Source organism: Ornithodoros turicata, chromosome 3 (assembly GCF_037126465.1).
Source record: "Ornithodoros turicata isolate Travis chromosome 3, ASM3712646v1, whole genome shotgun sequence".
NCBI lineage: Eukaryota > Metazoa > Arthropoda > Arachnida > Ixodida > Argasidae > Ornithodoros > Ornithodoros turicata.
The window spans coordinates 102,208,366-102,233,845 of NC_088203.1; the positions used below are offsets into that span (position 1 = coordinate 102,208,366).

The following is a 25,480-nucleotide window of genomic DNA, read 5'->3' on the forward strand; positions in this document are numbered from 1 at the left end:
GGCTGTGACGATACGATTATTACGTAATTAAAAAAAATTGCTCACGGGTATTTACGTATTTCTCTTCTTTTTTTTGTGTGTGCTCCTGTTGTTGCAACTGAAGTGTGAAAAAATAGGCTAGAACACACAAACAAAACGATTCATTTTTTTGTACGGTTTCTTAACTGCGAAGCTACTGTGGCTTCGAACGCAGTGTAGAGACGTGGACAGATGGAGAGAGGGCAACTGGAAGAACTGGGATGCAGGGAGGGGGGGTTATAATGCGTCATGGGCCGACTTCAGGGGGAATTGGGTCGACATCAGCCTGGAAAGTCCTGCGGAAAACCTAGAGGAGACCTCAGACACCAAATCCGGTGGTACGATTTGAACCGGCCACCTCCCAGCCTTTCGCATGAACTTTGAGCTAAAACCAAAGAGTGAAATACTGCTCTCTTTAAAGGGATAGTCGCATCCGGAAGCGTGTTCCGGAACTATTATGGTCATGTTCCCTGTCGTTCATAATGTACGCCGGCAAATTTTCTCCGCACAAATCCACTTGGTTGACTCAGAAACGATTTTTAAATGTTCGCGCTTCCGGCGCGCACGGCAATCCCCGCAAGGCGCCGACACTGGATGACGTCACCCGGATAAACCAACCATCAGGAGGCGCTCCTTCCCGCCGCAGATTCTGTGTGTGTCTGAGCGTGCGTCTGACCCTTTTTCTTGTTGTCTTGTCGCGTTTGCTTTGAAGTACTTTGAACTACAGCGTGTGGCCTAGGATTTCACGCCGTTGACGTGCGATGTCACAGCCAGGAAACCGGTGCTACGTGCTCGGGTGCAGAAAGACTTATAACGCGAATCCCGAGCTTACATTTCACCGACCTCGCAATGCGCAATGACGAAACGAAACGAAAGTGGGAGACAGCGATCGCCAGCCACTACTGTGGTGTGGCCCAAGGATTGAATGTTTCACGCGTCTGTTCCTGTCATTTCGCCGACGACGCCTATTTTGATGAAGATGTATTGCAAGTTCGGCTTGGGCTACGGCAGAAACAGAAGCGGCTGAAGATTGACGCCGTGCCTACCACATTCGATCAGGAACAAGGGCAGGAACCAGTAACGGAGGTAAGTGACAATTTTGCGTGGTCACAGCTATACGCTGCGATGAAAAATATCAGTTGTCACAGTAAACATCATCGCAAACACCTGGCCTCGCCGCCGATTGTAACGTCACAGTCACACCGGTATACTAATGTACACAAATTATTACAATGATTGCAGCATCCTGACGCAATAGTACGCGTACTCTAGAGAAAAAAGATTGGTGTGTTGTTGCTGTGCTAATTGTCGCCAGTATTATGCAGGAGTAACGTAACACTCCCACATGACAGCATTATTCTAATGTTATTGCAGCTAGTGGATGTTTCTACAGGTCATAGTGTAGGCCTGATGGCAGCATTCAGGGATGTGAAAGCATCGCAATCTGTGTTTGGCTACGTCCGAGACACTTGCATCAGTATTCTACTGCAGCCTTGTTGCTAATTTCTGGCTCTATTTCAGGCGGCAGCAAGCACGTCAACGGAATCAACTGGATTTGGTATGTTTTCTCAAGCCACGAAAATATTGCAATTCTTTTTGCACGTCCCACAAAATAATGGATATGTACAAGCCCTGAAACTTGTCGAGTTCTGTGAAAGGAATCTTGTGTGATGCGGCTGCCAGCGTTTATAACGTAATGTCGACAGGAAAATAACTGTGCCAGTGAAATAGGGACCGCAAAGGGGAAGATTTATTTGCATAGTCATTTTTATATTTGTTATTGTACCTGCTAGGCCCTCAACGTATTCTTTTGAGTGTTAACACTCGAGGCCATATTTCAGATGTGGAGGTCATGGCTGAAGCAAGTGCTGGGGACCCACTTCACGGCGCATCTCACAAGGGGGTTGTCATCCCCTGATTCCAGGAAGAGGAAAACAATGTACACAGACTTGCATAGCGTATTAGTACAGATATGGATCTGCCAACATGAACCCTCCTAACATCCCTGTGGCAGCGTACCTGTAACCGCCCAGACTTCACACCACATTAATGTAGAACCACAGCACAACATAAAATAGCTTAGGTTTATGTGCCTCCCATACATAATGGGAGGCAAATAAACCTATGCTATTTCGTTATTCCCACTCCGTCATACTCCACTGTACAATAAATCGATACAATTATAGGGTCATTCTTTATTCCCGTCACTACACCGCATTGACAATCTGCACAGAATTTAAAATATTCCCACCTCGGCACTAACTTAGTGCAGTACAGTCTGGATTTGATGCCAGAGCTAAAACTGCCACGTGTAGTAGTTTTTGCTGTTCAGATGGGTAGACAGTCTGTTGACTGCAACTGGAGATACAGAGTGACAAGACAAAACATCCCCCGCACTGCAATGACGAAAAGATGAAAATTGCTGCAAGACGAAAATTTTGCTGACATAGGCACACTTGGTGTAAATGAGCCCTTGATCATCCCCCTTGCCTCCCATCAGAGGTTTAGGAGGATACTATTGGTGTGTGGTGTACGGATCAACCTATCCGTACACCACACACCTATAGTATCCTCCAAAACCTCTGATGGCAGGCAAGGGGGATGACCAAGGGCTCATCTACACAAAGTGTGCCTATGTCAGCAAAATTTATGTCTTGCCACTACATGTCTCCAGTTTCAGCTATCAGTATGCACCAGCTTGTCTCTCTTGTCAAGACACCCTTGCTTCGATGGTCCTAACGCTGATAGCCTTGATAGGACGAAGATGGGAACTCCCTCCTGATGGCTCGGACAACGCATCCAGGAACCTGTCGTCTGTTCCTTGGACCAAGGTATCCCCAGACCCATCTCGTGAATGACGAGTATGCCGTGAACCTTAGGCAGCTGGAAAAGACAAATCCACATGACATTTCTTTTTGTTTAGCACTATATCTTGTGGGCATTTCCATACCTGCCAAATCTCCCACAGTGTTGGGAAGACAATGGCCAGAACAGAAGAACAGACACTATCCCAACCTTGGAGTTCAAAGCCTGTGCATTCCTTTCTTAGTTCCGGGGTCTCCTGCATTTTGAATGTGGAAGGTTGGCAGGTGTGCAACATAGTACAACAGAAAAATGGTCCGCCTCTTTCAGGATGAACCCGATTCCAACAGCTAACTCCCTCCCGAACCAGCTTCCCTCCAATTCCGGCAAAATCCAATTTCTCCCAAAATATATTACTCTTACATTCTTCAGTAACATACTCCCCCCCCCCCCCCCCTTTATTGGCACCTCAAATGCTTCTGTCTTCAGAATTCCCACTGGATATCTGTCAATGAGGGTTTTGTGTTGCCAATCTGGCTAACTGGCATAATTGAGAGCATGTCGAGACTAGCTGAGGCGACTGTGTTGCTTCACTTTTCCTAATGGAATTGTTGGACCAGGATTCTGGGTCGTTCCACGGCTGTCGACCACGCTTATGATTTATGGGGGACAAACTTGTGTAGGCCAAAAAGCTGCTGAGAATAGCCGCCCTTTTGTATACAACCCCTGTCCACTTTAGGTTCGACAATTTGCGTAACCAACAACACCCGACTAGCACCCGAGTTTACCCTTCCGAATCTTGATGGGAGGTCATTTAAACCGAAAAAATCATTACGGTCGTAATCATAGCAAACTGCAGCAGGCAGCCTCATGCAGCAGGCTTACCTGTGGTCCTGGGGATTGAGTCGCCTAAAATGTTGATCATAGCGGCAGAATTGAGGCGCGTACACCACTAGAAGCTCTCTACGGAGGCAGATGTCCCTGAGTAATGGGTGTTGTGTTATGCACTGCACGACGGCACTGTTGCACATTTCTACCACCCTGGCAACAGAATGGCAACACAGGCGCTCGTCGGGCTCCTGTGGGTCGCAGACTCCACACACACACACACCTGCCGACAACAATTTCAACATTCTAAACTATTTCGCACATCCGACGGCAACCATGCAAAGAGATACGTCACCTGAAAATGTCATCCCGCGGGTTAGCCGCAGCCACATCTCGTGCATGGTCGGCGGGTTCCAGAGGCATTGGGTCCGTAGAGTATGGGTCATCATACAGCATTAACTCGTAGCCGCTACCGCTTACATGTTCGTCAGAATCTCCCCCCGACAGAGAAACATCACTCTCGTTTTCAGACTCCATGTTTGCTACCTTCGCCTTCGCTTCGCGATCGGCAAACAGGCGCGCGGCTCGCATTTACCCTGGGCGCGCGCTGATTGGCCTTATCCGGGTGACGTTTGCTCCCACTTTTAGAGAGCGAGGGTGCAAGGATTCCAGTTTCCTTTTCATCGGATTGCGCGAAAAGTACGCCGCGGATCGAAATGGTATTTTCGGGCCCATTTCAGTGGTCGGCAAGGAATTAGAATTCGCATTAGTTTCGAAATTGACCTCGGAGAATGCGACTGTCCCTTTAAAACAGAAGCAGAAACTTCAAACGAGAGACTACGGCATTCGAATCATTTTCGGCTTGCAATATTTACACCTTGACTATCATTTATCGTCATTGATTTATCTGTTGTTGTTGACTACCGATCTTGTTTTGACATCAAGGTAGTCGCATCCGATGAATGCTTCGTTAAATTAAACGTACGCTGGAAAGAATTTATTCTTTCTTCGTGTCCTCTGCGACGTCCTTGGCCAACGCTTGAGAAACAATTCTCGCTTACAAAACCCACACCGCACACAACCTGCAGCCGGTCATCGCAACGAGCGTGCAAAAGATGATAATAAAAAGGACATCCCATCCGCATCACTCCATCAAAACAGCTCGTCTGCCAATGAAAAAAACGCCATTTCAAGAAAACAGCTGCTCAGAAGACGGGCCACAACAACAACACGCAGCCGCCTTGTGACATCACGGAGGCAACCTGCCTGCCAAACATGGCGCTCCATTTCTCTTTCTTCTTTTCCCTTCCTCCTCAACCACATCGCTTCCTCGCGGAAGGAAACAACACAAAACCAATATCGCAAAATATACAGAACAAAAAGCGCACCTCTTCGGCCGTTCCCTTGCCGAGCAAGGTCATCCTTATACCTCTCTCTTCCCTCCCTCCTTCCAATACGTCCGCTTCGAGACGATTGAAGAAATTACAAAGAGGAATCCTACCCGTCTCTCCCTCCTTCATTACACCTCCTTTCCACGCCACGAGCTTTCACAGTGAAAGAGCACCCTGGGGTCAGGTGTATTCGGACGCCGTACGCGATTGGGAGAGGGAGAGAGTATTACCCTCCCCTTTTTTTTTATACTTTTGATTACGTTTTTGTTACGTCCGGCGCAACATTTTTTCCGTTTTATTACGTGCCCGTCAAAGGGAAGGTAAAAGTAATAAACAAGCATGCCGAACCCAGCTATTGAGGCGCTTCGAAACGGCTGCAGCAGGCGATTTCGTGCCAGTGATCCGAGAGGCTGTGTAGCTGGCCTCGACGAAGAGTTTTATAGCTGTTGCTATTTACGTTTGCATGGTGCGCGTTGTATCCGGTCAGCGGATGATGATGATGATATTGAGGATTGGTTATGTTGTTTTCGATGTCTCCGTTTCGATTGTGCTCTCCGGTGTCGTTTCGTTCCGGACATTTCAGGGTTGCAGGCGAACCGGTCAGTGAACGGTGTGTTATTGCGCTGCAGCGCTGTTGGTTATGTGATTTGTTGGTTGTTCTCAATAAGGGGTCCAGGAGACGGAGTTCAAAAGGAAATACTGAATTTAGTAAATTAAAGGTTCGAAAGTGATTCCGTAATGAAATGCATCAGATCCTTCGAAAGTGTTCTTTTTTTCATCATCATCTTAAAATAAAGTTGTTGTTGTTGTTTCTTTTTTTAATGCATTGTGTACGTAGAGACGAACTAGTAGGCCTGACACTTTCATCCTGCTACGACTTTTGTCAAGTTTATAAATTTCACTCCAAAGATAATTCATTTCAGGTGGTATTAACGTTAGAGGCTCCAAAGGGCAGGGGGGGGGGGGGGGGGCAGTAAGTGCATCTCATGATGCGTAACAAACTAGTAGAGAAAAAGAATATATACATAACGCTAATCAGGGGCGGATTCAGACACTGGGTTGTTGTTGTTGTTGTTTTGTGTGTGTATTTTTTTTGGGGGGGGGTTCTTTGTTTAAGCGCGTAGTGGGGGAGGGGAGAGCCGTTTTGATGGCTATCGCCCAACCGCCTCTCCCCCCACCCCCCCTGGATCCGCCACTGACACTTATACAAAAAGATGCAGACTAGAGACTCAAAATAATGATTCACAGTCAAGTTGAACGGTATATGAGGATGTCCTGCTGAGAGATTACACGCTCGCTAGACCATTACATAGAGCTAGTGAGCTTTCGATTCGTTTTCCTGCTTGAGAGAACCAACTCAACTTGCCTACTTCCAAAACCGTATATCAGACAAAGTTTCTTCCGGTTACTTCATAGAATTCTTCTCCGTTACATTTGACATTCAACGCAACATCGACGAAAGCACGAAAGAGACCACAACGCTCGCTGTATTCCTTCTGCTGCCGAAAGACATTATTTACGACTGAGAAACTCACTTCCGAGAAGTCAGACACGTATGCTGCCCTTACCTAGAAAGCCCATCTCTTTCAACCCCTAATACCTATACGGCGTCAGATTTTTTCCCCCCGCCTCGACGGGTGCTAGGAGTGGGCGTGGCGAGCACCGGCCGCGTCTTCCACAGCGGCATAGCTGGAGAAAAGCAGACAGCTGAAGAACAGTTGAAGAACTCGGTTGCACTCTATGCTTCCAACCTGTCTTTCTTTCTTGGGCATCTGTCCGTCTTCCGAGTCGAACCGAAGTCTTTTTCCGTTACGGTTTCCAAACTGGTTCGCAAAATATGTTATACAGTCAAACTCCTTTACAACGAAACTCAGGGGACAGCAAACAAAATAGTAAAGTAAAGGTATTTTCGTTATTATTATTATTATTAAAGGTATTAAAGGTAAGGCAGTAAAGGTATTTTCATTAAAAATGATGTCCAGTATTGGACCTATAGGGCTCCAGCGGGACCGCAAAAAAATTTGCTGTAGTGGTATTTTCGTTAAAAAGGTGTTCGCTCTAAAGGAGTTTGACTGTACTGGCATCAGTGGATCAGTTGGTAGCATGTGGTCCCGAGGTTGCGGGTACGAACCCTGTCGAATGTTACAGCGCTACATTAAAGGACTCCATGCTAAAAATAACTCTGAGCAGTGGGCAAACGCTGAAGACAAAGCGTTCGCCCACTGCTCAGGCCTGGTTTGCCACGGAGTTTGTCCACCAGCTTGCCTTCATATATGCCGCGTTAAAGAACTTTCACATTGGCAAAAATTAATCTATACAGGCCGAACACTATGGCATCGCTCATAATTATATACAGGGTGTTTGACTCTAACGTGTCCAGAAATTTTATTTTAAGCGAGCGATTAAAGAGAAACGAGCGCCACTTTTCAGCTACTTGACTAAGAAACAGGTGCTACTAGTGAAGCAGTACCTGTTTCTTACTCAAGTGGCACAAAAGTAGCACTTGCTTTTTCTTTTATCGCTCGCTGTAAATATAATTTCTGGACACGTTAGAGCAAACACCCTCTATTGGGACGTAACACCCCGAATTGTTAAATTAAACTTTAGAATATAGTATATGTTCGAAGGTCACGCCTTAAGTGTCAGAGCCGTTTAGTGAGCCATTTAAAAAGTCAGCACTGAATAAATTAGTGTCGGACGTAGCTCCCGTTTAGGACGCCATTCGTCGCTGTGATTGTTCAGCAGGTGCATTCTTTACCAATAAGACAAAGAAATATGTTGCACCTGGTAAAAAAAAAAATATTACTGTCACCTGTCCTTGTCACCTGTCTCGAGAACCACCCGTTTCCTGAAAGAAACCGGCTGAAATCAGCACCCCGTTCGCAGCAGAGTAGCGACAACCTTCAAACGTCAACATGTTTTCGTGTCCTTCTCCTTCGCTGACAGTAGTACTTCACAACAGGAGGAGCTGCAGTAGCAACAGAAGACGGTCACAGGACGTTGAACATCGGGGACACTACTCCAATTACGGAAGTTTCATCTTTGAGTCCAGATTCTCCCCGGAGAGTCATCCTTCGTCATGTGAGACCCGCCAAGCGAGTAGCAGACGATGACTCTAGCAGACGACAGAGGACGAAAGTGATATCCTATTGTTCCCTTCACGATGCAGACACCTCTAAACTCTGCTTAGGGGGAGTTGTATGTCTTAAAAATTGATTTTGTTGATCTTCGGTTGAAGATGACGAGCTTGTTTGTGCAGGAAGTGCACAGGTATAGCGATCACAAATTAAGCAGAAGAACGTGCTCTCGAATCGTCCGCCGTCATAAAGATGTGCATTCTTCTGTAAAGAATGTGAGTCAGTGAGGCAGAAAGGATGGAAAATATGAAATGTGAAATATAAACCCAGCCCTCAGAAACGTATATACTCGACGTCACGTTATCGTGATCAATAGCTGGTGAAAATGGAACCCCGTAATGGGAGAAGAAACGCGGAAGACAAGATTTTCGAGAACTACTGCCGAGATGATAGCATTTCACTCTGTACCGCAATTATTTGACTGACACATGGGTCACAGATAACGACTGTGACGAAAGCATCCGTTTATTGCCGTGAATTAACTGCTTTACGATTTTCTTAACTGTTACTGCTGTTATTAACAGAAGACAAGCGGCAAAAGAATCGAATGTTTAAACAACATCTTGGCCACGATATTCGCGCGGCCTCGCGAGAACTTCTCGTTCGTAAAGTTTTACGACATTTCTCGGAACATCTTTGTTAGACGACGACGCTGAGAACAGAGCAAGAAAAAAAAAAAAAAGATGGCCGTCACACACTACGCCGAATTAGGAAGGGATAAACGCCTCGACATACCTCATAAAATCTATGTGTATATATATGAAAAGAAAAAAAAAGAATATTCGCGTATAACTCATTGCAAAGGGCTTATGCGCACGGCTACGGACATAAACTGGTCGCTTTTGACAGCAGACACAGCGCCGTGCGGCGAGATTTACGGCAGCCACCAACTGTCACGTGGGCTCACAAAAGGCGACAATGCGACACCCTGCGGCAGGCGTCCGCTTCACGGATTTTACAGCAGCGGGACGATAAATGGTCTTCGAAGCGAACTACACCACACGGCAACGACGAAATGCCAGATGAAAAACTGAAAGGCGAAATGGCCTAGTTCGCGGCTATTTTTAGAAATATATATACGAGCGTCAAAGTTCGGCATTGGACTTTTCTTTTTCTGAAAACGGATTTAAAAAAAAACGCGTTTCTGTACACATGCTCTCTCGCGAAACCTCGACAACATACAACGCCAGCAGGTATATTAAGACAGCTATATACTAGTAGTACGTGTGCCAACTGTCAACACAGAGAACGCAACCAAAAATACTTTTTGGTAGTAACACCGCTCACAATGCTAGAATGCGCGTTACTTACTTTCGTATTATTATTTTGCGTTTCTGTGCGTAACACATTGTATCATCCTTTGTAAGACATGTTACTGATTATGCTTTAATTTAAGTTCAATTACAATAAGCTACCACAGTGGCGTAGAGAGGAAAAAAGATTTCGGGGGGGGGGGGGGGGTACTATGGGGGCTTTACATCTGGGAGGAGGATCTTCCCTCGTTTCCCTCTCCCAAATGCACTACCAAAGGTAAGATTTCGGGGGGGGGGAGGGGTTTGAACCCCCCTCTCTGGAGCTATACCAAAATGACGTTTCTTTGGACTTCGAAAAAATATAGTTCTCTCTTCTTTGCAGTTCGGTCGCTTGTCACTCAAATTATTTGTGTCACGTTTTTTCTACACCGTTTCTCAAGGCAAGCTCCCTGTCTTTCAACATACGGAAACAAACTAGCGTGGTAACCTTAACCCTATAATTCAAACTGTCAACCACGAGACGCATGACGCGGGGAAAGGTCGGCTCAATAACGTCTAGTCCTCATTCCGACGGACAGTAATAGCGACGGCGTCACATCTAACTTCCTACTTTGTTCTGCTTTTTTATAACCTGATTTACATATCCACGGGTTCCTGTAGACGCTGAGTGACGGAGTGGCGACCACGCCTCGCATCGACCTGCTGCCAAGTTACACACATATATAGCGACTGCGTCAACATCATTCTAAGCCGAAGTGTCGCTCCGGAGAGAGAACTCGTTTTCCCTTTTTGATTGGATAATCTCGAATGATGTCACTTTCACTAGAGATATGCAGTCGTAACTAGTGACACCAGCTCGCGTGGCTCAGTGGTTAGCGTGCCGGCCGCGTCACGTCGAGACTGGGGCGTACCCGGGTTCGAACCCCGGTGGCGGCTGTGTTGTCTGCGGTCTTTCCCGGTTCTTCCTCAGACGCTTTCAGACATATGTCGCACAGTTCCCTTAGAAGTCGGCCCAGGGTGTTAGTCGTGACGTTGCCCACCTCTGTGAGGGCGACATGACATTTTGACATGAAGTCGTTATGTGCGTTCCAATAGAACTACCTCTTTGACTAGGACAGCTCATGTTGGGGCTTTCGACAATTTTGAGCTTCTGACAAAGTAGTAATGTGTAGGGGAAGGAAAGCTGTGAGAGGTATATAAGGGGAAGAGAAAGGCATTAAGGAGAAATGTCAGAATGCCTCGAATCACTGGACAAACTGAATCATGCGACAGCAACGTGAATATGGCGAGACACTTCACATTGTGGCACCGCAATAAAATAGCCAAGGAACCGGCGTACTGTTTGACTGACCTTCCCCTTTTTTTTCCCTTTGTTCTAATAAATATATCCCCCCCCCCCACCAAGCAAGGAGGTATAGGATATACCCTATCGTGCCAAAAGAACGAATACATTTAAGTGTCGGTTAAAAAGGGGCAAAATTAATCAACAGACAGATCACAGTTTATGTCGTTCATTATCACAGCTGCCACACGACACAAAATCCCGAATTACTATTAAGAATAATATTGCTTGGTAAAGTGACTAGCCACCAAGGAAAGTACGCGGGTCTTCTAGCTCGTATATATTGAACGCTTTCTCTATCTTTAAAGAAAGATAAACAGCGTGGAAATGTTTCGATGAACCCAAGTCTTCCAGCTGTCCTTCCCGATATACGTATCCACCTTGCAGATTGAAAACCAGTTTGGGACGGTCGTTTTCTCGTCCTGCGTCACACATCCTCGCCCAGAAAGCGACGTTTCCTTGAAATGAAATAGACGGAGAAATCGCGTGCGCGCCGGCAATCCCAAGCGGTAATAACAGCTGATTATCTGTGATCTTGTTTGACTCCACAAGAAATAAAGAACCCTGAAGTATGACAGGCGATGTCTCGTTGCTGTCCTTCGCGGAGGATCAGCGCAGCAAAGGAATAGAGTACCACAAAGCAGACTGAATTGTGTATTCTTCAATCTCGCGGTATTTTATTTAGCTTTTTTCCTTTAAATTCTTGGACGGGGAAACTTGCCACATCAATCAAAGAGGCTGCGCCCTACAACAATAACCCTGAAACTGTAAATAAATAAATAAATGAACATCGTTCAGCGTTGCGTAGGCAATGTTTGGCGCAGTCGAGGCGATCCCACATATGAAAATTTTCGAAGCGCATTGAAGCAGGCCAATCAGCACAGACGGAAATCTGGAAAAACCCCTTTCTTTCACGAAGGGCATAAATAAAAATATACTTTATCCGTAGACCCGTGCAAACGTAGACCCTCAAAGCCGATCACGACAGGTAAGTCCTGACCCCCCCCCCCCCTTTTTCTCTAGGTTTCAAACCACATATCGACAACTTTCACTTCGTCCTATTTCTGCCTGCGGTACATTTTCTCGTCACACTATAAGCGTCTCCGCAAGCACTATCTTGTCGTCTGCATCCCAACTGCAATTTATCGTCCCCCCCCCCCCCCTCCCGCCACCTTTCCAGCCCTGCGTGTTTAGAAGCATCTCTCGAGAGAAGACGCAAACAACAACGACGTATTCCGCCGAGGATCAGGTCCCTGAGCTCATAGGACCGGTTTTGTGAGGATGCGGGAATGCTAAGCCTAACATCTAGGCCTAACTTGTAGGCCTAGACAGGCAGCCCATCCAACCTGCCTGCCCGCCGAGGCGTCTCTGACCTCTGGCACTTTTTCGAACGCGCGCTCTCAGCGGGACTTGGAACTCGCTAACGCTCCGGGAAGGCAAGTAGCATGCTTGCTACGTATACGATTGGTGGAGAGAGAGGGGGGGGGGGGGACAAAGGGGGAATTCCGCGGGAGGGGGGGGGAGGGGTAAAAAATGAAGCCGGCAAGCGAGACTTATCGGCAGGTTCGATCGCGGTATGTATATAGTACTGCGAGGTGCGAGGAAGGCAGGACCACGTGATGCTTTTAGGCGCACCTTTTTAACGTTGTGTGCGTTTCGTTGAGATGCGTTGGAGATACCGCGCATATAGAATGTACGTACACAAAGTCCGAAAAACACAATGGAAAGTCTCTCGCTGAAGTCCTCAAACCGTCTAACCTCTGGAATGAAAGATACGACGGCAAAAAGAGCTGTATCATGGTAGGGGGAAATTACACCGAATAATGTAGACTATTAAATGTGCACTTCAATTACCGAGACGAGGCTCGCAATATCACCATCACAGTGGAATACATGACGAACCCTGTGCTTATTACGTTTAGCAGTGCGCTCGTCCGTCCCACGACGCCGTATGTCACGCGTTCAACGCGTACGACAATCGAAACCCACGTAACGAGCTTTCCGAAAGCAGACGACACTAATAAGTAAGGATCCGCCTAAAAAAAGCACACCGTGATTTTTTCCTTCCTCGAAATGAGGGCAAAGCACTACCCCCAAACAGATGCATCATTTCAAATTATCGTCTGCTAACGAAACCAAAATGCCATTTTTAGCAGACGACATTCATTGCAGACGATCGAATGAATGCAGACGAGATGCTGCCCTACATCTTTCAGACTCGAGTAGCACGCATCCAAGAATATCGAAATACGTCTAAGAAGGGAGGTCTAACAAAAAGCGTCCTTTTGTTTGTTTGTCTATTTATTTATTTTAAAGCGAGCTGGTTCTTTTCGTGCGGGGTCTGGGTCGGAAGACAGACAACGCGGGGTAGCGCACAAAGCGACTTTTTTACGACAGCCCGTGGCCATTATGGTTGAGGGCAAGTGAGCTAGGTCAGGCAGGCGTACCATAGTGCTGTCTCGTCTACGAACACAAGGGGGACTCACAGACGGGGTTCTGAAGGTCGCCGCGAGGCCGTGATCTCTTTGAGCAGAAAATACGTCGTTCAGGGGGCCTTGAAGGAATTCAGTGTACATACCTTTTGAAAACGTAGCTAAATCATTAAATTGCCGGCCTAAAGATGACTTGCACTCTGTGACCCCTTGCCCGCGACACATTAAAAAGGCGGAAGTATATTGACAGTGCACTAACAAGCGTCCCTGTTCCGAGCAGTCCGTGCGAGCTACCCCTCCCCTTAGAATAGAGCTACGATGGTTTGTCTGTCCAGCCAAGCGGAACTCAAAGCTTCTTGACCATAGCTTTTATTATTGTTTCTTTCTTTCTTTTTTTTCTTCCGCGAGCTACTGCTGCTGCTGACTAAGTGATCAGCGGCATTTCAAACTGACACACTTTTCCTTCCTGGTGTCACAACTATGATATAAATATACATAGAATCAAAGTATATTTGTGTCGTTCACACCTCTTCCTTCTGATGAAATCTTGCACAGGAATACAGACTGCGAACCTGGATCCACATTGTTTATGAGACAATGCCAGTAAGAAAAACATACTGTAATTAATGATTAACAAACAAGTCAGCACACAGTACGCCTTCCATCGACAGCGAAACCAAAACCAGCAATTACTGTCGTCTGCTCCAATTAAAAGAGTGACACTAAGCCTACTTCTCATAGCATCACTATGGGCCACCCGTGCGCGCTGCGTTCAACACGAGGAAGGGGAAGTTGACGACGGCAAAACGGGTGCTTGTAAAGCACGTAGACGCTTCTCCCCTTGACATGGGTGGAGTCGCACGAAGCATTTGCATGCGAATAGCCGCTTAGACTTATCGCCCGGCGCGTCGGTAAAAATGACATTGCTACACACGCGATACTGCCACCGTTCAACGCGAAGGAGCGTCATGCTCCGCTGTGCACATCAGTCAAAGGGGATACGCGATCGCACGGAAGGGTTGGGCGGCTTCGATCGTTGTAAGCGGAGGATCCTAGTGTGCGTCCCGTACGGGATAAATCGAACAGCAGCTCTATGACAGTTATGGGACCTCGACTTAAATACGCATCGCAAAAGCTGCGTCATTAATTTGGTGTTGTTTATTAACGAGATACAAGGGCTTTATAGTTTGTGTAGCAGCTCAAATTTTCTATCTCCCTCGCTGTTCTATCACTTATAACGAATGTTGAATAAAACGAACAAAATGCTATCCCTCTCTGTATGTGCCAAATCCAACCAGCAGAGGAAAGAAGTGGACACATTAATATGCAAGTACGCGAGGAGGTGAATTGGAAAGCATACCGATCTTAGCAAAATATGGCCTATAGCTTTAAAGGGTACATCCTAGTCATTTCGTCATCACTCTTTCCTCATACCTGCGATAATTAAGTTAGGCAACAATGAAAACCCGACAAAATGAAAGACGGGGCTTCGTGAAAAAGATAAATCGGACAAAAGCGCCAAGTGCTTTCACGGTAACGGAAGACGAGAGCGGCATGTGCTACGCGTCACACCGTTGTTGGGTCTAGCAGTGAATTACGGGCATCATTATCGGTCAGGCGTGACCGCTAGAGGTCGCTCGCACCGTGTGTTTAGCCTCGTGTTTAGTCAACGGTGTCCAAAGGGAGGGCGCTCCTTGTCAACCCATGTTTCCGGACGTGTCTACAGCGGGACGAATTAAGAGCCCCCGCGTTACGTCACGGATGGCACGACATGACTGGAGAGCCACACTTTTGTTTGTGTACTCTATATTTCTACGTAAACGGCGTTTAACAAGTGCAATGCACGTCTTGGCGCACCAGTATTGAGTTGATATCGGAAACAAAATTTTGGCGACCCAAGCCGCACAATGTACTGAAAGTCGAGTGCAATAGGGGTGGACGGTATGTGTCTTATCAATGTACTTTAGTTTCACCAGTCTGTTCAAGGCCTTCCACCTACCCGTCCACCCCTATTGCACTCGACTTTCAGTACATTGTGCTGCCTGGGAAGATTCGGAATCAAAAAAAAAAAAAAAAAAGAAGAAGAAACAGAGGAAAATGATCGGGAACGCAGATAAGTATGCCATAAGTATAAGTATAGCCCGCCATAAGATAAGGCTGCACATAATCGATAAGACATCAAGTCCCACAAAAAGAGCACAACTTACAAGAATCCTCGTTAAGAAGCAAACCACGAGCGTAGTAATGCCCCCAAACGAAGCCCCCCCCACCAACCTGCCGCACGCACACGTGACCGATCTCAGCCAATCAAAGTGCCGTTCTATACTACCTCGCGTGTACCCCCCGAACTCCATCGGGTACGTGCAGTATAAATAAACTCCACTTTGACCTGGCAGGCAAACAAATAAATAAATAAATATAAAAAAGCAATAGGCGAACGAAGGCGACAGCTGATAAGACGCAAACCGAGCGGCGAACACGAAAAACCTGAGACAGTTTTTCAAACAGTCGATACCGATCTCAAGGTCGGTGGAGGATTTTCGGCGACGCACCTGAGGACCCTTTTTAAGCCGGTGGAAAGGGAGGGCACCTGCTTGTTGACCGTCGCTCGCCGGTGGAATGCCAATCTCTTTACAGGCTCGCCACTAATCTCGCTTCTTCGTGAAAGACAGGGAAACGAATGGCGAGGAGAGCTTGACTTTAGAAAAAAATGTGAAAAGGCACGAAATTCCGAGTCTAGAAGTTTCCTCAGCTGTGCACAGATGTTAGGAAGTGTGCTCAGGTGAGGACACTCTTTGAGGAGAAGTGGCTCGAAATGTTTTTAAAGAGCACCGCGAGGCAAACTTCGAACAAAATATAAAGCTGACACATGAGACGCTGCGTTTGATGTGTAAAACAAAACACGAAACATCACCGCCTTCCTCGCCTTGTTTTCTATTTTCTTATATAAATAGTTGCCTCTTCATTGCACCAATCTTGGCCTGATGTCGGCCTCGACTTTAAGGACAATCTTCCTGTGGAATGTGCACCGCAGCTTATACTTATCTTATCTACGATACTTATCTCGATTAAAAGCAGCGCGTTTACGTTAGTCACGTCAAATAGCGTCAACTGTGAGGTTAAATCGTCGATTTTACCGACTGATAATGTGGTGCCATTAAAGTAACAATCTCCGGACACCACACCCTGGGAAGGACAAATTAGATTCCCGGTAGAAAATCATGAGGCCCCTGAATGTCTAATAAACGTGTCGAATAACCTGGCAAACACTGACAAAATCTGGAAAAACTGGATGAAACGTTATCTCATACGGAAGCATAAGAAGCCTACCATGTCGTTTCTGCTTTTTAATTTCCGGTCCGCGAAATGGTTTTCTTCTTTCAGAATGGCAGTGCGAAAGACGTTCCCAGCAGGGCCATTTTCGTGCCACAACAGTAACAGACGACAGGGCTCACACGGAAGTGGATTCGGCACACACAAGAAGACGAGATCGGCGTGCCCGATTGGACGAGGCCGGCCTGTAGCCAATCCGGTAGTCCGTATCCAATCATCGTGTCGATTGACGCCTTGGAGCAATAACGCTGTTTGATTATATGCGCTAATGTTGACTTTGAGCCGCCGCGATGAAGCTGCTCCTGTGCAATAGGGAAGTCAAAGAGATTGCACGTTCAATATTGGTTTTTGGCAGACGGTTTCTGCTTCGCGGTGCGATGGTTAACGGAGATAGGAGGACTAATTACGGCAGCGGTTGATTAATGGTGCCTGCAACACCGTACAGTCCACGGTGATATATACTCTTACTGATTAGAAGATAAGATGTTCAATTTACCTGGTCGGTAATGAGAAAACTTGCGAAATAATAGGGCGCTGCCAGAGATTAGTTTGGACAGTGCGCAACTGTTATACGGAGTATAGTACACCATTGCGTTTTTACAACCGATTCCACGTCTAATTTATCGCTCAACCTCAGTCTCTAGCCGATAACAATACACTACAGTGACGGTATATCACAGTGAACGAAACTATCACCCAAGCAGCAAAATGTACTGAAAGTCGAGTGCAATAGGACTGGGCGGTATGTGTCTTATCAATGTTCTTGAGTATCACGAGTCTGTTCAAGGTCTTCCACCTACCCGTCCACCCCTATTGCACTCGACTTTCAGTACATTGTGCTGCTTGGGCAGTTGCACAACCGATAACGATATCGATGATTCTGTCAATTTTATGAAGAACGTCGGTCAAACGGAAGCACGATAACAGACGATACTGGAGCATATTCCTGATATACTCCGATTTGTCGTTGCTGTCATTTCTCGTAATCGTTATCAAAGAGTGTTTTAATGCCCGCGTCGCCCGCAGTATTCCCACAGGATTACGTTCCACCGATCACTTATCACCTTATACATCTCTGGCTCCCTCACGAATCAGTAATCTTCCGCCATCAATTACTCCAATTTAACACAAATGAGATGCTTCCCCCTCTCCCGCGCCTTAATTCGCACAACAGTCAGCTCTCACGGAAGCAAAGGGCTCGAGACAAACAGGCATCATCTACCCTTTTACTTCTGAGAACTCGCCCAGGGCAGAAATGGTTGCCCGCAACTCTGCAAGGCATCAACCACATCATCGCCGGAGAGAGCCGGATTCTGGACGTGTCTCACGAAGGTCCACCGTATATTAATCCTGGCGTATACGTGGCCAAAGAAGCCGTCGGTGGGCCACTACGCGCGGGCTCGTTTCGCATGCGAACTGCGTGCTCCAGTGCGTGTATGACGAATCTTAATTTTCTCCTTCGGCAAGCCGCGCGGGAACGCACAAACCGGGTCACTCCGTCGCGGGACAACACGTGCGACGAGACGAAACGTCCGTCAAAGGTCCATGCTGCGCTCTTCTTGGGAGGAAGGAATACATATGCGTAACAATGACGGAGAAGTAGAGTGGTGAGGATGGGGACGCATGATGAGCGTCCAAGACAAGGATGTTGTTGGTGCGTCTCCCTTTTTATTTTTATTATTATTAGTTTTTTAATTTTTATTTTTGTATGTCCTGCATAAGCCTCCTTTTAGACGTTTTGATCACAACTGCCTCTAGAGACAAAATCGCGATGAAGGTTGGCAAGTTTTTTGGTATGAAAGAACTGATGTTCTGAGGCTGGAACCACATAGAAAGGACAAATAACAACATAGAAAGGACAAATACATACAGAAGCTTTGTATGTATTTGTCCTTTCTATGTTGTTCCAGCCTCAGAACATCAGTTCTCTCATGTTCAACAGTTGCCGCTTGCGTCGATCCCGTCATATGATTGTGTGTATGAGTGAGAAAAATGTAAGAGTGAAAGGGGGGGATGAGTGCGAGAGAGTGGATGATTTGTCCCTTCAGATGACTCGCCCTTGGAAGTCGCTATAGGGAGGTGTGTTAACTTAGCTCAATTGGTAGAGCCCTGGACCGGTAATCCAGAAGATGTGGGTTCGAGTCCTACAGCTGGCTCACCTTTTCCATCTTTCATCGTAAGTTTTTGGATGTTCAAAAAGTCGCTCGAATGGTCGAAGCTGTATTAATTTAGCACGCACTTACACTTCTGTCATGTGAAGAGGATTTCCAGCAACGTACTAAGGCTAGTAGCACGCCGTTTGTCGAAAACACGGCACAAGTTCAGCTTACTTCACATCGAACGTGTTACGTGGACTGAAATTCGAGCGCGTTTTAAAACTGGTATCCCGGACAGAAACTCCTAAATATGGCAGCATCTTGAACCTCCCAACGCTGCTGGCAACGTTAGAAGATGTTCCTTTAATAAACGTTTTTGCTGCTAACGCGTTACCATCTTCTAAAACAACTTCGATTTAACTCTTTCAAAAGCTGCTTCGGCCTTTTGTTCAACCGAATGGGGCTAATCTTCCAAATTAACCCCAATACTCTATTGTTTCAAAGCTTCACGAGGGACATTGTTATTTGTTTGTTGTTAATAATGAAAACCCGTTGCAACAAATTATGAACGGGGAATAGTTGTAGCTTTGACCTTTAAGAATATTCTGGTGTTTAGCGAGTCAGGAAAACGTGGTCTAATTGTACTCTGCTCTTCCAGCTTTAAAATATGTTTGCGACAATTTTGAACAGACGTCACAAGTGTGTGTCCATGAAGGCTGCAGAATTTGGAGCCTTGGAACCTTCGTAGCAAAAGGGAACTCTCAGTCACGTTACAAGCAAAAGAAGTGAACAAACGAACAACAGAACAAAAACACTGCGTAGTGTTCGTGTGTGTGCTTTGTTCCGCTGTTCGTTTGCTCACTTTTATCCCTTTTAATGTGAACTAATGACTCAAATTCTTAGCATTATCGTCAGTCATGTTCGCATGCTGTAACTACCTGAACATAAAAAAAATATTGAATTATAACCCGTATTTTTTTTTTTTTTTACAAAAGCATTTTTTTTTACAAAAGCATTAAAAAAAGCATTAAATAAAGTACATACTCATCTAGTTAATCGGTGTTTTTTTTTTCGCCAACCTATAAGCTATTATTTTACTCAAGCTGCGCCGTGTACTTTCATACAACAGAAAGCATTCTCAAAAGCAGCACAACTTTACTTCTAGAACACAGACCGCCGTTCAGTTACATAATTCAGCTGACCAGTTTTTAATTATTATTATTATTAATTACTATTATTATTATTATTCCGTGTTAGCGCCGCGAAACGACTGTGGCTATGCGCGGCGTACAGATGTAGACAGATGGAGAGAGGACAGCTGCAAGGAGTAAGGGCAACGGGACGAGTATTCATCCTGGGCCGACTTCCGGAGGAACTGCGCCGACATTCGTCTGGAAAGTCTGACGGAAAACCCAAAGAAAACCTCAGACAGCACAGCTGGTGGTATAGGACTCGAACCCACCATCTCCCAGTCTACAGGACCACCTTTGAGTAACCGCAAGCGAGCGGACGCTTTCATGAACATGGGCCTTCTTCCACGGTGCTTTTATTTATTAATTTATTGCTGCTTTATTTATATTTTTATTACCCTCAGGGCATAAGCTTTGACAAAACCCGCACTGCAGTTTACACGGAAGCAAAAAAAAAAAAAAAAAAAAGAAGTTCGTACGACAACGCTGACTCTGGAGGTTGCGCTGTCAGGTTTGACTCACGTTAACCACCCAAACACGCCTGCGACACCAATTCTTAAGATCCGTTAACTATTTCTTCTTCTCCGGCTACGTTCTCTGCAACACGTTCTGCGCGACAAAAAAAAAAAAAAAATAAGAGAAACAACAACAACAACAAAAAAGCGACCTCGCTAACCAGACTGTTCAATCCACGCACCCCACGTATAAACTAAATGCCATAGTCTCCTTAAAGGACGGCAGCACCAACGCCAAAAAGACAAAGGCAGAAAAACGCTTTCCTACGCACCAAACTCCCACAAGGAGACGCGCATACGATTATGCGAGGAAACTTTTGAAGCGCAGCGTTTTTAAATATCGCGAGCTACCTTCCGTGCTTCTTGGCACGCAACCCTCTAATCTCAATATACACCTGCCAGGTCCGTGCGCTGTCCGAAACGTCCCTTTGGGAACCGCAGTACACGATGTAGCGACTTTTGTGTTGTCCATATGTACCTGGTGTGCGTAGACGGTTCGATAAAAGAAGTTATCAAATCCGCAATGTGACGTCACTCGCTGCGTTTTCGGAACTGTTATTCCGAACACCTTCCAACGCACTAAAACTCTCTAACAAGAAAACGCGACCGGTCACCGCAGCTGAAAACTCGAACGACCTTTGTGCGAGGCCGAAGTGAATCTGGTTTTCGTTTCTGAGGAAGTACCGACGTGGAAGCGCGATCCAGTAGTTTTTGTTGGCAATAACAGTAACGCGTGAACAGTAAATGGTTTGAGTTTCGTGTGCTCAGACTTCAGGCGGCCTCTCCTTACTGCGTGGACGGCAGAAAACATGAACTTGAGGGAATGTAAACAACAAGCCTCTACCTGCACTCACTTCAAGCTTCTCGTGCTCCCGAGTGTTTTCTGCGTCTACTTTTTCGGAGTGTTTTACTTTTCTTTTCTTTTCTTTTTCTCAGTTTGTATCACCTTCACACTGCCTTCGAATATATATTGTCCGCGCAACGTCCTATTTACGTAGATAGCGTACCGCCTCCGTCTCAAAAGTCGTTACCCCATTCCCAGGTTACCACGCTATATCTTATCCAACCAGAAAGTGCCAAACCTGGCGGCGAATTGTACACATGTTTCGCAACACCTGTCGCACACACACACACCTCAGAATTCCATCGCAGGAACAACGCGTTAGAAAAAAAAAATGCGGCAATCCCATTCGCCAATCGCGTAAGAGTTCCGTGCCAATCGTCAACATCGTCATCTCAACTGACGCATAAGGCGATGCTCAACACTCTACATTGTCGCATTTCGACTTATCCGTACATTAAGCTTCGATATTACGAACACGATCGCTACATTTCGAACAACCTCTTAGGCCTAACTCCACAACAAGCGAGAGGACTTACGTTGCTTGGAAGATGTCCGAACGAATCCGAGTATGTGTACGTATTCCGTTAAAGGAAACTTCACAAAGCACACAACGAAGGGAACTCCTTGCTATATACTTTCGTCGAAGAGACACTTCGCAGCACAGGTTTAGGAAAACCGCACGTGAACTCTCCGTAAGTTTTTCAAAAACATCGTAAGACACACACACACACACACGGCCTCCGTCGAGACGTACACAGCAAGTGGTTTTTTGGCCAAGGTAAAGACGAGAAACGTAGGCAGGTGAGAGGAGGGGTCAAAAGAAAGGAGGAGGACGCAAGGTGGTTTCTCGGGCGCGCAAGCAAAGTACAAGGCACGGTACAAGGGGTAGATGAGCAGAGGAGGAGGAGGGAGATGAGGCATTCGAGAGAGGAGGTAAGGAGAAATAGAAACCTGTCTCGCCGCAAGGTAGTAGAATAGAGAGAGAAGTAGGAAAAATGGGAGAGGGGAGAAACTGAGGGCTGGAAAAAAAATGCGCCAACTTGCGTAGCTCATGCGGGAGCGATGTGTTGAGGGGGGGGGGGGGGGGTTCTTTCTTACCCTCTCGATTTCTCCTCGCAACGATTCAGGTGCCTGCGCAGGGTTGCCAGGTGTGGATGGCGCATAACCGCCAAAGTTGGCGGTTGTAGCCGGTTTTCAAAACCATCGATATGATTTTTTTTTTCTTCTTACAATGCGAAAGGAGGGGAGATGATGCGGGTGATATTAGAAAATAATGATGCCTCGGTGCTTTCGATGCGCTATGTATCTTATGGGCATTCGTTTACACTATTTGCATACGAAAATCATATTCAGCACTTAGCCGCGGTCTTATTTCGAAGATCTTCCGCGAGCGACATTCATTGGCCCTCGTTTTCAATTCATTTGTTTACTTATTTCATTTTTCCTTTCTTTTTTCTTCTTTTTTTACAAAATGCAGCAATGCAGTCGGGCACGTTCGACGTCAACAGCTTTGGACGTATCACCAAAAAACTAATGAGAAAAATCATACAAAAATCCAGCGGCGTCGTTCAAGCGTACGGCTTCCCTGCTAAAATTGCCCAAGCGCGAGTTCCTGCGTGCCAAAATTTTGTACACTCCCTTCTTTTTTCTCTCTATTTTTTTTCTTTTCGCTGTTATCAGTGGCATCTTACCCCAATAGCCCTCTCTCGTAAAATATCATGCTGCTCGCAGGACGTCCAACAACGCACCCAACATCTACTGCCTAGAAAAACTGCTTCGTCATATGGAAGCAGCTTTGTCATCCGGCGCATGGATCGTCGGCTCCACCTACCCAGTGCCTCACTGGTATGGCGCGCATATGAATCCAATGACTTTTATTGGCGCTGTAAGGGCAACCTGTACCTGTCATCCAAACGGCGCCTTCTCTGGCACAGATCCAGGCAGCATGTGATGCCGGAGAGTTCTTCTCGCGGCATAAATCACACCGAGCACGTGGTCAGGCATCAAAAAAGAAAAAGAGCGGCCCCTTATACTTCCGCATTTGCGGAAACTTTATGACCCCCTCGGCATGATCGTACGGTCGTAACTTATCCGTACACGGAGCTGCTATCGATCGCTATCAATACAGAATTTTAGTGTACAGTACGCTATCGTCTTTGCGTAAGTAAGGGATAGCGTGGTGGTTCTGCACAACGCGCGCAGCTCGCTTTATGTTTTGCGCGTGCGCAGAACCACCAACGCTATCTCTTACGCACGCAAAGACGATAGCGTACGATGTATTAAAACCAGGGATCGGAACCGGAACTGAACCCGAACCGAAAACCGGAAAAAAAACTATGTTCTGCTGAACCCAAACCGAACCGAACAATTTTTTGCTTGTCCTGAACCAAACCGGAACTGAACAAAAAAAAAAAAATTGATACGGTAACCAGTTCGGGAGTCGGTTCAGATGTGAAATAATTGTACTACCGAGCGACCTTTTTTTATTTTCTTATTTTTTGTACAAACTCTTACCACACACTCTTACCACATGCGATGAAACGGTTACGAACCGAAGGAAGTAAAGGTTCCAGGGGGGGGGGGGGGATCTCCCTGAGCCTGTTTCGGTTCAGCGGAGCTAAATGCGAACCGAACCAATATGCCTGAACCCGAACCCGAACCCGAACCGGACCGCAAAAAATACCGGTTCCGATCCCTGATTAAAACTGTTATTAGGAATTTGCCACAATATTGTGGCTTCGTGCCCCCTTTTAGGCCGGTGTACTCACTCACTTCGATTTCAGTTCACTTTGTCTTTGTTTTGTTTGATAGACCAGCCGCATTATCGAAGCGTCGGGTAAGGACAAAAGAAGGGGCTGGACTAAAAAAAACAGAACGTCTCTCAAAGATAGCGTAACTATAGTCTGGGTATCCTTGAGTGACCTGTTTTTTCTTCCAGCATCTGCTTTCTTAATTTGGTTGTTGTTCGATGTTAGACAATCCTCTTGTATACAAGGGGCTGATAAAACCTCCAAGGAGAAAGCACAACACTTGGGCATCACAGCTACGATTAGATAAGATACAGCACTCACTCACTAACCCTGTCCCCGCGGGCCCACGTATCGAAACCCCCCGCACGCCCTATACCTCAAAGATATTCTAGCGTCGCCTATATAGGACTTACGTAAGTGAACACCGCCTCCTGTATCGCCATAATGTCACAAAATGTGGAGGGGGTGACGTTGCTCTGTGCGCTAGTCCTGCTGCGAAGGATGGGATCGAGAGCTTTTGGACTCGTGGCCTGGGGCACAGGGATGGCCTACAAGTACTCACCCACCCTATATACAGCCGACCGCACATATATATCTATTTTTATAAAGCGGTTATCACTCATATCTACACATAAAATACTGTCATATATGCATTCTCCCAACATTCACGAAGCCTCATGCGTGGCTGATAGAGCAACCACATCTCTCATTTGCCTCTTATCGCCTTCGTGGATCACGCACAAGAGAGAGCTTAACTACACAGGACGCATTCCAGCACCCACCACACCATCCATCATAGCCACACCATTCTTTTACCACGCCCAAGCAGCGGCTTCTAAAAAAACTTTCCCACCTTGGGCTCCGAAGATAACGTACTCTGCATATCAGCCATTATGTAGCGCTGTATAGAACAACGTTCGAATCATGGGCGCTAATCTAACAAAAGTAGATTTCATTCCAGCTAAAGCTCGCCACGATCTTCGCTGCCCCCTCTATTGCAGCGCCCCCTCTTTTAATAAAACCAGTTACAGAGGGTGCTTAATCACACATTAGTAGTCGAGCAAAAATATAACTTGTGGGGAAGGCGGGACGACTTTCGCTTCTTTATTTTTCGGCACGTATCAGACGCCGCCATCTTGGCACCATGCAAAACCAGTGTTGCCACGCTGCTCGAACATAAATTCGTCAGGGGCTATATGCCGAAAACGCGCTAAAAATACACAGAACGCACGATAAAATACTTGTTGCTCACGTGGATATACAATCTCGCATTTAGCTTACAGCTGATATGTAAGTAAGCATGGCGCATTTCGCCGTTGCAATTGTAATTGATCTCAATTGATTTTTCAGACCTGAAGAGACAACGGTGAGTTTTAGTGCACTCGTACGCTGTCGCCTTTGAAAGCATAAGGCATCGCGTGGTGGTTACGCGCAATGCGCAACGCTCTGTTTACATATTGCGCATGCGCAGAACCAGCAACGCTATCCCCTACGTACGCTATCACATTTGCGTACGTAAAGGATAGCGTGGTTGTTCTGCGCAATGCGC

General features: G+C 46.3%; 2 protein-coding genes and 1 long non-coding RNA gene across 8 annotated transcripts in view; 1 reads left to right on the plus strand and 2 right to left on the minus strand.

The window, feature by feature from the left end:
* The window catches only part of LOC135389015 (epidermal growth factor receptor-like), a 152,173-nt gene that overhangs the window by 31,426 nt on the left and 95,267 nt on the right, over positions 1-25,480 (minus strand). The window contains exon 1 of one of the 6 annotated variants that reach the window (XM_064618935.1): positions 21,718-21,957. The exons of 4 other annotated variants lie outside the window; for them this stretch is intronic. The gene's annotated coding sequence lies outside the window, so the exon portion shown is untranslated. Of the gene's footprint in view, positions 1-21,717; positions 21,958-25,480 lie in introns of those variants that run through there. One more of the 6 variants, XM_064618939.1, reaches the window with a different exon arrangement.
* Positions 439-2,203, plus strand: LOC135387571 (uncharacterized). The gene is made up of 3 exons (XM_064616705.1): positions 439-1,104; positions 1,540-1,576; positions 1,860-2,203. Exons 1-3 carry the CDS (start codon positions 868-870, stop codon positions 1,934-1,936), a joined length of 351 nt encoding a protein of 116 aa, XP_064472775.1. The 5' UTR covers positions 439-867; the 3' UTR covers positions 1,937-2,203.
* On the minus strand, positions 2,605-4,524 carry LOC135387572 (uncharacterized). The gene is made up of 3 exons (XR_010421204.1): positions 3,706-4,524; positions 2,969-3,079; positions 2,605-2,901 (listed from the first exon to the last, which is right to left on the minus strand). It is a non-coding gene; the product is annotated as an uncharacterized LOC135387572 (long non-coding RNA).

What these genes read in the sequence shown, in the direction of transcription:
- LOC135387571 (XM_064616705.1), top strand. Translation starts at nt 868, where the DNA reads ATGCGCAATGACGAAACGAAACGAAAGTGGGAGACAGCGATCGCCAGC. An exon ending in GGCAGGAACCAGTAACGGAG is followed by an intron (nt 1,105 to 1,539) that starts GTAAGTGACAAT and finishes GCTCTATTTCAG; the next exon opens with GCGGCAGCAAGCACGTCAAC. An exon ending in AACGGAATCAACTGGATTTG is followed by an intron (nt 1,577 to 1,859) that starts GTATGTTTTCTC and finishes GCCATATTTCAG; the next exon opens with ATGTGGAGGTCATGGCTGAA.